The sequence below is a fragment of the Halyomorpha halys genome, unplaced genomic scaffold (genome assembly GCF_000696795.3).
Source record: "Halyomorpha halys isolate HHAL.00 unplaced genomic scaffold, Hhal_1.1 Scaffold171.1, whole genome shotgun sequence".
NCBI classification, from domain to species: domain Eukaryota; kingdom Metazoa; phylum Arthropoda; class Insecta; order Hemiptera; family Pentatomidae; genus Halyomorpha; species Halyomorpha halys.
Window position 1 is genome coordinate 337,961 of NW_027115842.1, and position 12,006 is coordinate 349,966.

At 28.7% G+C, this 12,006-nt stretch overlaps 1 protein-coding gene and 1 long non-coding RNA gene across 6 annotated transcripts in view; one reads left to right on the top strand and one right to left on the bottom strand.

Moving 5' to 3' along the window:
• The window catches only part of E(Pc) (Enhancer of Polycomb), a 44,030-nt gene extending 38,222 nt beyond the window's left edge, over nucleotides 1-5,808 (bottom strand). Inside the window, exon 1 of one of the 2 annotated variants that reach the window (XM_067052809.1) lies at nucleotides 5,688-5,808. Coding sequence is in view for 1 of the 2 variants with exons in the window: in XM_014417897.3 (XP_014273383.1) it covers nucleotides 2,872-3,024 (153 nt within the window). In the remaining variant the exon portion in view is untranslated. Of the gene's footprint in view, nucleotides 1-2,871; nucleotides 3,474-5,687 lie in introns of those variants that run through there. The other variant, XM_014417897.3, reaches the window with a different exon arrangement.
• LOC106678997 (uncharacterized) lies at nucleotides 3,805-11,517 on the top strand. Of its 4 annotated transcripts, none has more exons than XR_010844969.1 (3): nucleotides 3,805-4,446; nucleotides 5,710-9,173; nucleotides 10,933-11,517. It is a non-coding gene; the product is annotated as an uncharacterized lncRNA (long non-coding RNA). The 4 variants fall into 4 exon arrangements; XR_001342880.2 differs by lacking the exon at nucleotides 10,933-11,517 and having other exon boundaries at nucleotides 5,710-6,124; nucleotides 8,890-9,988; XR_010844970.1 differs by lacking the exon at nucleotides 10,933-11,517 and having other exon boundaries at nucleotides 5,710-5,797; nucleotides 5,940-9,988.
• Nucleotides 11,518-12,006: the final 489 nt, after the last annotated feature.

Below are 12,006 nucleotides of genomic sequence, written 5' to 3' on the forward strand. Positions count from 1 at the left end.
TTATCATCCACGGTCAACTATCTCTCATAATTATGGATATAAAAAATAGTATAATTTTAAAAACTAAAATAAAGAAACAAGATTTTATTTATTTATAACTTTTTTAGAATTATCATCTATTTATTAAAAGAGATTAAGACAAATAATTTAAAACCAAATTTACCAAGAAACTGCAGTAACTGAGATATGAACCAGCGAGTGATCTCCGTAAATAGCTTTCAATGTTAATTAATACCAAAACCAATACTAATTTTAAAAATTAAAATCTGTATCGCTACAAGCCATGAAGGGTTAAGGCTGCAGTACTTTGTAAAAAAGTACTGTTACTAAACCAGTGGCTGTGCAAGGAGGTAAATACTTCAATTCAATAAACCATTTACAGCAGAGGTTAATAAATTTACATAGACCAAGGATCCTCTTTTGAACATTTTTTTTTTGTGGACCCCATCCTAACCCAATTTAATTTAATTTCTAGCTCAATGATTCCATACATTATAATAAACAAAGGTTAAACAATATCTCTGGTTATTTTTATAAATGGTCAAGTACATTTAAAAAAAAAATGAAAATTTGTATTAGAGCATACTATAAACTCGTAGTCTAAAAGTTATCCATTATCAGAAAAGTAAAGGTTAGACCAATTAAAATTCTACAAGAAAGGTTTATTTTTTTTTTCCAAAATTAAATTTTCCGGTCACGAGATTAAGAAAATTAAGATGTCACAAATTAACATTTATCAATAAAAATTTAACTTATCTGTATGAAATACTCCCAAAATAATAACTTAAGAAATAAATATCTAAAAGTGGACCTTTAGACTTTTTATATAAAACTTCTCAATTTTTGCTTAACAAGTTTGGTGCATTTTTCTTCAAACTAGAACGACTATGTCAGAATCAATATTGAAAGGATTTATTTTGAGGTTCGATACTACATCAAATTTGTTTCTATACTTTGATTTGAATAAGAAATATAAAAATAAAGACAAATTTGGGAAGATACAAAGACGATGTCAAAATTGTTTTATGGACCCTTTATAATAGATACATTGACCTTTATGGATCCACGAACCTATGGTTAACATCATTACAATGTCGTCTTGTGTAAGGGATCAAAAATCCAAGAAAATTTTTTTTACAGCATAATTAGTAAATACAGTAATATAAGTTGCTATGCTTTGAAATTTAGTGAATTAAATTTTATTTTATTAACATGGGAAAGTTAACTTTTATTAATCGAAAGAACCATAAAATAAATGTTGACCTTCCCGCTCTGCCTAGAATAGATAGTTAACCTGAAGGATAACAGTTCATAAAGGTATTAAAACTAATAAAAGAACAAACAAGCTTATTATGAATTAAAACTCTTCATAGACTGTATCTTAATGTAAGTCAAACCACGGATACAACAAATGAAACCACTTGAACAATGAATTAGAATAAGAGCTTAACTTAAAAATAAAGAATTGTATTAATTGCGAATAATTGCAGGTAGGAAAAAATACTGGCAGTTAATCTTATTCAATTGCCAAGTTCTTATTCAATATAAGAATTTATAAATTGTGAGTAAAATGTTGATCGAGAAAAGAAACACTTATTTACATCAGATTAAACTTAAATACTCAAAATTATAAGCATGATAAATTCAAATTATGAATAAGCGTTTATTCAGTCACATATATACAAATATTTTATTTAAATATATCAATCTGTATTTAATATTTCTTTGTTTACTCTCACCTATGATATTAGTTAATACTTAATAAACATCAAATTAATACAAACGCTTGAATATCTTATTAACTATAGCTAATTAATTTAAGAAAATATCACTCTAGATTAAATTGCTAATCTTTGTATAGTTCAAAAAATAATTTAAAACCCTATTGGTTAATAATCTAAAGTTTAATCTACACTTTCCAATTAACTAATCTAAAATATACTAGGCGGAAGGTAAATCCTCTCAATTTGAAATTCATATAAATTAAGCACAAAAAATATCAATTTTTCAAAAAATAATCTGGCACACTGATTTTTCCATTGACATTAATGAATTGGACTAAAACGTAAACAACCAAAACAATGTGTAATATATAAAATTCAGGAGTCCCCGAAAATATTAAAAAGAACAATGATCGGCATAATACATTTCTTCTATATTACAAAATAATTTGTACTAGAGTATTTGTGATATATAGTTGCTAAACATTTAGAATTGTTTATTTAAATCATTGAATGAAGTGTATAACAGCCTTTCTTAACAAAAATAATTGATAAGGTTCCTCATACATAATGGAACTCAATTAAGTCTATAGTGAACTATCTGTTTTGAAGGTAAACAAAACCAAAAGACAAGACTGGTTAATCAGCAATAAAGTAACAATGTTTAAACCAAACTATGTCTCATTTTAATAAATAATAGTAATAACAAATTAATAGCAAGTCAATAGTAAACTTTAAAGTTACTGTTGTTATAACCTTCCTCATCACATAAATGCTATATTATCCATAAAAGTAATTAATGAACTTGATTAGAGGAATTTGTTATGATTCTTGATAAGGAAGATAACTATAAAAATATGTATTAATCTAATAAAAACCAATAAGAAGGGAATATGAACAATGTTTACATTGCCAAGGTTATGTTATGTTTACATCGTGCGATAATTGACTGTATATTTTTAATTAACTCTCCAATAAAGGGTCCAATTTCAATTAATGGAATGGAATTTCTTTATTTTGTTGTTGTTAAAGGACACAATTTCAGTTTTAATTTATTAAGTTGTGTAGCCAGCAATTGAAAGGAATAACCTTCGCCGCTCAACATGGTGGCCAAACAGTACTATGCAACTGTTTTTCTTATAGAACTTACACATTCTTCTTCTTTATCCATTCCACTTGGTAATTGAGGAACAGCTCTATTGATTGCCGAATATTCTGGCAAATCCGGGAGCTCCTCACTCCTGTATACAGGCAAGGGCTTGGTAATTTCCAAGACCCTTGGCCTGAACGAGAGCTTGTTCATTTTTGTTGACAACCTAGCAGCACATTGGCACAACACTAAAAACCTCTGCAGGGTCCCTTTTCAGGGTTACAGAGGGTAAAAACCCTGTCCCAACTGCACCTTAATAACTCTTATCTCGTTCCCATGTTTATGTTTATTCGCACTCAGTCACAAAAACAAAATATCAACTTTAAAACGTGAAAAAGAAGCCTGCCCAACGATAGGCATCATGGCGGATCCATACAATTCAGTTCAGTACCAACATGCAACGCGCGGGAATCCACGCATGTTGATTGCATATGACATTTCTCACTTTATACACCGATTTAAAATAAAAGCAAACACTCTATAAAGTAACATTTTACTAATAATTCGCACTTGTCACGTAAATTAAGCTTAAATAAATCTTAGGTTCATGTTGATGCGACTAGCTGTAAATAAGCGGCGGGGTTAAGTACTACGGGACTAAAGCTAGCAGTAATGGCGTCTGACTTCTTATCCATTGAAGGAAAATAATGGACTATGCTAAGGAATGAAGGATTGATAATATTTACAGGGTTTGCGTTCCATTTTCAATTAAGCTAAAACTAAAGTATGTACAAAAAGTTTAACGTTCCCAATTTAATCAAGCAACATCTGCATAGATCTCCTTTTGGAGCTCATAGAAATTTCAACAATAAGTTTCCTCTACTATTTAAATAATTCACTATATAAATCAGTTATTTATCTAAATTATCTATCTAAAGGACGAATTTCATATTTTTTTTATTCTTCATTTAATAATTATAAAATTTTAAAAACATTTTCTTTAGTATTTTGAAAACATGCTAAATTTAACTGTTACCGATAACACATTTTTTCTTGTTCTGATGGGTTTGAAATATATTAACAAAAAACTGAACTTTCAGATGTTATTACAGTTTTTTTTATTTCGCACACATTTCTAATTTATATTGAAATCCTTTAAACAATAATATTAACACTATCAAGGCTACTGTGGACTAAATATTCAAATGAGATAACCAGTTGAGGTTATAACTGTAACCAGGACCGTCTGTGTTAATGACAGATGATGATTATTTCTTTTTACGGCACTAATTCATTTTTTTAAAACCTTCATATTAACACCTGTTAAGCTACAGTAGTGCCATTTATAAGAGATAATTTTTATTTTCTTCCATGATAATATGAGGTCTCACACTATTCTAGTAGAGAGTAATTTAAGGAAATTGGAATTAGAATGCTGTTTTGATGGAGAAGTAAACCTCAGACCAATAGAGTATATCAAGGATATACTCAGCTTCTCATTACAACTCTCCAAGAATTTAATTCCTAACAAAATGGTGAGATAATCCAAGAATGTTCAACATCCCTATAACTGAACATTATCAAAGCTAATGGAGCCACAGAATATTGTTAGTGGACTTCTATTACAGTTAACTTGTAAGTTTCATTTTGATAATAATGAAAGATGTTCTGGATGGTACTCATTATTGCGTAAAATACGACAAAAATTATTTATTGTATTTTTTTCATCATCCTTTATTAATTGCACATTGCTCCTCCAGAAGTATAATGATGCAGCTGTAAAATTTTATGAAATTCACTTGGTTCAGAATTATTTTTAGGTCATATTTGAAAATCAGCATGATTGTACTTAAAAAATTTTGTCTAATAGTTAATTATTTCAACTTAAAAACATCTTGTAAATGCACACAAGGAAATCATTTTCACTAATTTAAGAGTTGAATCATTATCTAGAGCAGTGATATGGCCGAGTAATCTCCTAATTTATTTTGGCAAGTTTATATTTTATAAAATATTCTACCCAATTTTTTATTTATAATAACTATAATTTTGTGTTTTTATATGTTTTATTTCCTTTTGGGTGAATTCAATTTCTCAACTTATTTAAGAAACAATCCAAAGATGTGATATTAATTAACCCTTTACACTCGAGGGCTCCAGACCGGAGGCATTTAAAATTTGATGGCTCCACTGTGGTGATAATGCAAATAATTTTCAGTCCATAACTTAAAGATAAAGACAAATCTTAAAAACAATTGTGTATAAGATATTTCCCTTTTGGTGTAAAATGACGGTCGCAGCTCTCTGGTATACACTGGTAATATGAGTGAATAAAAACTTCAAGTGCAAAGAGTTAATAGTACCTTAAAAAAACTTTATACTTTATTTCCAGTTCACAGATTTATAACTTCTAATTTTCATTAAATTACTTTTTAAATAAAATTTGAATGACCTGCACTGTTAATCACCATGAGTAGTAAGTTCCCTATCCCCTCATAAGTTTATTTATTCAAGGTTTGGTCAAATTTAATAAAATTGCAAAATGTAAATCTTTAAATGTCTTTAAACTCAAAGAATTAAAGTTTGTGTTCACATATCTCTTGTGCATCATTTTTAAAAATATTTTTCTTTAAAAGCTTTGTGATATTAGTATTTTAATGGTATTATTGATATGAATGAAAGCAAAAGAGTTGGTGAGCAAGGTTTCCTTTTGTATTGGTAAGAGATATAGTGCTCTAGTACATCCAGAAGGTTTCAACTTTCCCTGTTTATGAGGGTAGAGAGGTTTTTTAGTGACAGGTTCTTCAAATTATATTTATTATTAAATACATAGATCCTCTTAACTCGATAATGTTATTATTATTTTTTTTTTATACTTTATTAATACTTCTGTTATAGGATCACGTGTGGCCCATGACTTCAATTGAAGAAGTAAAATTTTTCCCTTCGCTGGATTAAAATCTGCTGTTGCTGCACAAATAAAGTGGTACTTGTTGATTATAGTATCGCCACTTTAGAATAATAATGTATCTAATATTAAAACATATGTTTATTGTTTTATTATTGATATTTACATATTTTAAAAAGTAACCTTATAATGTACTTTGTAAAAAGCATTTTTCGCACAGTTAATGATAAGGAAATGGCAATTGCGTTCCTTTATTATGAAGAATTTTTACCAAGAATGAAGATATGTTCTAACAATCATGAAATGAATCTCTATTTTGGTTGAAAAATATATAGAAGATGTTACAAATGAAGTTGTAGGAAAAGCATCAGAATAAGAACTGTAACGGGGTTTGCCGATTCCAAAGTAAGTTTAGAAACCACAGTACACTTATTTATTCATGGTGTGAGCAATTAACACGTATAAAATATTTAGAAATATCTTAAGCCCACAACGGTTGATTGGAATAATTACCTTCATGAAGTATGTATATGGAAATAAAAAAAAAAATCAAACTTGTATTGGATGAGACAGTAAATTTGTGAATACAGATGAATGTTTATTTACAGAAAAAAAGTATAACGTAGGACATATCCTTTCTCAACAATGGGTTTTGCAGAATAGATTTTTTTGTTAGAAATAAATAAAAAGTAGTTTTATTTATATAAACATGTGTTTTTCTTATTTTATGTTAAATAATTTAATTTATAAGAAGTGGCAATACTATAATTAACAAGTACTAAGAAAGATTAATGAGTGAGAAAAAAAAAAAATTGATCATATAAATTTGAGTTTGAAATATGAAGTATGTATTTTTTTCTCTCTAAACGATGGTTGTCTGGTTGTTTTTATAGCCCTGATGAAGACCTGAAAATCAGGTCGAAATGTCGGCATAAATAAATATTTTTGTTGTTTTTTGCCGACCGCACTCCCCCGACCATCTTCTTCAATGAAGTATGGATGGTTTGATCACCACATTGAATAAAACACAGAGAAAATTAGGGAACCGATCGTGATCAAGAAAGATATTAATATAGTAAATTTCATTTAATTAAAGAAATTTACCTGTACACTTCGACTGGTACTAGGGTACAGAAAAAGCTTCTCTGGTTGGAGCCTCAGAATTCCACTTATAAAGAATACTACAATAGACAACAACTATACTGAAAATGGTCTGTTTTTTTTATTTTTCATTTGTTTTTTTTTTGCCATCAGGAGTCAACAACTATATTCTAACTATATTAATAATAATGTCATAAGTAAGAATTTTGAATTTCCCTCCACTAGAGCTTGTTTTGTTCACTAGAAACCTTCGAATTTTTACTTACCTGTACTTTAATTAGTTTAGTTGGGGTTAATCTGCAACGTAATAGGGGTATTCATGATGTTGTGTTAAATGTAAAATGTTTTACCATGTTAAATGCTATAAGTATAGAATTGTGAGCAGCCCTATTTAAAGCCATGTTAAATGTATAAGAGTTCCTAGCGGATTTTCTGAGCAACTTGTTTTATAACCTTTCCTTCCAAAACTTCATGTTATTGTTTACTTCTTTAGTTTTTTATTAAAGTAATTTATTACAACGTGCCTGAAGTGGAAGTTGTGTGAAAATATGACCCTGAGTCCCTTGTTGATCTTGTAACTTTAACTTGGTGAGGAAGAGAAACAAGATGAGCTAATTACGTTATTATTATTGTCATCCATTACTTTATTAGCTTTAAAAACATCCAAAAATATACTACCACAATCAAAACACAAACCACAAGCAATTAACCTAAAACGACAATGAACAAAATGGTGACGAGCTCAGCTGGTATGTAGAGTGACATCATTATCTATTTAACAGACTATTAACCATGTTATATGTTATATAGTTTTAACATGGTAAAAGAAGGAAATGTTTCTCCATTAAATATGCTTTATCATGTAGTTTAGTTTAACGTTATACTAAGGACCATGAATACCCCTAATGTAATAAAATCTCCAACAGCTTTGTCACATCATCTTTCCTCCACCTCATTTGTTCCTTGTTTTCTTTCTTATTTTTTTCCCATTACTTCATTATTATTTGTATCCATTGCTATATTAAAGAGTAAAAACATGAACTACAAGCAACTAACTTATCAAAACGACATCAAACTAAATAGTGTGGCACTCAGCTGATCTGTTGAGATATCATTCTCCATTTAGCAGAGTTATTAAAAGACCCTCATCCATGTTAAATGTTATATCGTTTTAACATGTTCAACTAAAGATCATGAATATCCCTATAAAATGTTTTTGTATTTTCACGGTGATAATGATAACACTCAGTTTTTGCTTCCACTTACCTATATTTGTTGGTATTAAGGTGCCTTTAGATGATTAGACCATACGAGATAAAACATAAATTTAACTGGAAACTGGTTCTCCGCCCATTTTTACTCACTGTCCAATTTATCTGGTCTAATCCTTGTGTGATGCGTACACCACACCAAATTTTGTTTTGTAAAATAATATTGTTTGAGGAAGAACAATTTAGGGTTCAAAATGGTGACAACCTCAGCTGGTCTGTTGTGTGACACCATTATCCATTTAACAGACTCAACCATTTTATATGTTGTATCATTTTAACATGGTAAAAGAAGAAACTATTTTTCCATTTAACAAGCTAAACTAAAGATAATGAATAATACTAATGTGTCCTGGCTTTCTAAATCAGCTGGTACCAGAAGGTTTGTTAGTTCTGTTCCAAGAATCACTTCTGGCTGTCCAGAACTGTATGAAGCGTGCATAGGAGTCCCTCTCAAAATCTGTACCGCTCAGTTCTGGACAATCAGAAGTGTTTCTTGGAACAGACCTATCATGTATAAAGATGTAAATTTTAAAACTCTGCCATCTAATTTATATCATACACTACACTGATGTGTATGAAGTTTCCTTTATAATTGAAATATGTACTTCTATTTTCTTTGGCCACAATATGTATTTGTTTTTCATCTTTGTTGTCTAAATATTAAGGCAAGTTTCATCCCACTTAAAATAGTTCTGCTGTTTTTGTCCTTTTAACAATTAGATTTTAGCACTGAAAAAATAAAATAACATTGATTGATTTAATTGAAGCAATAAATCAAATTCATTGCCTTTTTTCTAGGAGTACTAAATACAAAACAAGTACCAGATAATGGAGTAGAGGAGTTTCTATTACTAAAATGATTCAGCTGGTCACTAATTGACTAAACGAGGAAGAATACTGATTATTATTTTTATGATTTTATTGTGATGGAAACAGTAAACTACATGAAGTCTTGAAGTAGAGATGAATCTGTTGTTTCATAATTAATATGGCAGATTGGTTTCTATTTACTGCTCTAGGCCTAAAGATGTTCCATATGGTTGGATCAAAACCTCGGTGAAGAATAAATAAAACAACTTTTTGTATGTTGTACATATCACTTGCTTTGCTGTAATATTTACACATTTAACGAAAAACAGTTTTGATTTTATTTGAATTGGACGTATTCCAAAGATAGTACGATAGATGAGGTTACTTTCTCTAGTCGGTTCATCCTTCAGACTCTCCCAAAGCTAGTAGGGTTTTCACAAAGTAATCCTAGTCTACAGTACGATCGGTGGAATACATAAAATAAAAATAAAAAAATTGTCAGATGTGACATTATAAAGCAGAGCAGCGATATCATTTAGTTAGTTCCTAAAAATAAATAATCTTTTTAAATTATAATAGTCGGCAACCAACATTTTTCATCACAGCTTTTTTTGGAAGTTTACAAACAGAGTAGAATAGAATATATGTTTATTTGTGAAAACATTAAAAATACAGTTTTACAATAAAACTTGAGTCTAGTGCTTTATTACTAAAACAGACTGGATGATACAGAACTATTAATGCTTTAATCAATTAAATTAAAGCTAATAATAATCAAAATTATATCAAATATACTAAAACATAATATAAGTAAAAATACTAATTGGAATTCGAAAACTACTTACATGCGACTTATCAAGTCAAACTTATTACAAACTGTTATTATGTAAACATAGTTTTACTATCTTGTTTATTATATTCCTTTATTTCAGTTTTTCTTTATATTTATAGCTTTTAGATTATACTTTATATTTCTTCTTTTTTTTTTTTCTGTTTTCATTAATTCTCTAAAACCTTTTTATATTCTTATTTAATATTTACGTTTCACTCTTACTTAAGAAAACTCAAATACTACTGACATGATTTATTATTTTTAAATGTAATATATTTTAACAGTCAATCCTCACTTTTTTTTTATATCCTGTCAACGTCCACTTTCGCACTGACTTCCAGTCCATTAAGTATGTTTCCTATCTTGTTCATTATATTCCTTTATTTACGCTTTTCTTTATATTTTATATTTATAGCTTTTAGTTTATAGTTTTTATTTCTTCTTTTTTTTCTGTTTTCATTAATTCTCTAAAATCTTTGTATATTCTTATTTAATATTTACTGGAAGATTGTTGATTGACCGTGTGTATAGATGAATGGAATACAGTCCGGGTGTGGTAAAAAAAAAACTCAAATAGTAAATGGTATACTATTTTTATTGAGCCAACGTTTCGCCCCACGTTGCAGGTCTTCGTCAGGGCTAAAAAAAGATATAAACAGTTGACATAGTTACAAAAAAAAAAAATTGGAAAATAACAGGAGTATACAATGAAAATTAAATATAATAAGAAAAATTAAAGGTTGTAAACATTAAATGAAAACGGTAATTGTAACAGATAGATAAGAGATTAGATAAAAGAAAGTACAAATTAAGGGATGAAAAAAGAAAAGAATAAAATCAAGTGATGAGAAAGAATTCATACCTGTTTTGACAGAAGTCAGAGTGAGCCGTTTGTATTAAGGAGGAGTAGGGATGGCAGTTAAGCACAACACATAATAACGGAAATAATTTTAAAGTAAATATTGTAAAAGAAAAAAAAAACTATTTTTAAATTAGATAAACAATAAATGGTAATATACAAAATAGAGGGGGAGATATTTACAAAATTATTAAAAAATAGTTTACCCATTTACTATTTTGAGTTTGTTTTTTTACCGCCCTCGGACCATATTCCATTCATTTAATATTTACGTTTCACTGTACATCTTTTTAATTTTTCATTTATGTTTACATCATTTAAGTGTTTGTATCTTTTTTAGCCCTGATGAAGCCCTGCAACGTGGTGCGAAATGTTGGTTCAATATAAATGGTTTAATCACTATTTGAGTTTTCTTTGACCTCATTCGGACCATCTTCCTTTTGTTTTTACCGTTTTTTTTTTTTTTTTACTTAAGCCTTCATCTTACCAGCTTGATCAACTTTTGTTTCACCTCCACACTCTATGATGTATCAGAAACATTTGAACTAAAATGAGAAATTATAAAAACAGAATTGTGTTGCCAATTATAGAACTGATGAAGTATATTTGTAGAGGTTTTTCAAAATGGAAAATTCGTGTATTCAAGGTTTTTATTTTGAAATAATCAACTTAAAGAGGTAGTATAAGAGGACCATAGGAAAATGAAAGTTATTTAAAAAAAATTTGAGGTTTGAGTTACTGAGTCAACTTTGGTTTGTCTAAATTTCCTAATAAATTTAGATTATTATCTTAGTGCTGATAAAAGTATATCAAAAAATGTTATTATGAATCTATTTTTAATTTATAGCTTTGAAATTTACTGCCTTTCAAGGCTCATCTTATTCACATTATTACTTTTCTTTTAACATCAAACATTTTAGTTATTTATATTCTCTTAAAATTTTTTGAGATTAATCACTTCCATCATTTGAATGAATTATTATTTATTTATTCATGACATTGTACAACGTTTCGGGACCACTGTCCCATATTCATGCACTATAAAAACCTACAACAATAATAAAACCAACATAACACCAATCTTCATCCTTATAAATATATTGTATATAAATACATAAGGATGAAGATTGGTGTTATGTTGGTTTTATTATTGTTATAGGTTTTTATAGTGCATGAATATGGGACAGTGGTCCCGAAACGTTGTACAATGTCATGAATAAATAAATAATAATTCATTCAAATGATGGAAGTGATTAACCTCAAAAATTTTAAAAGAATTGACTCACCAGACTTCCTAGAGAGATAATCTAGATTATTTATATTAAATATGCAAGGTACATAGCCAACAGTTTGCAGAGATGGGCCAAAAATTGCCATGGATACGATATATATTTATCAATGGTTCATTCATGAA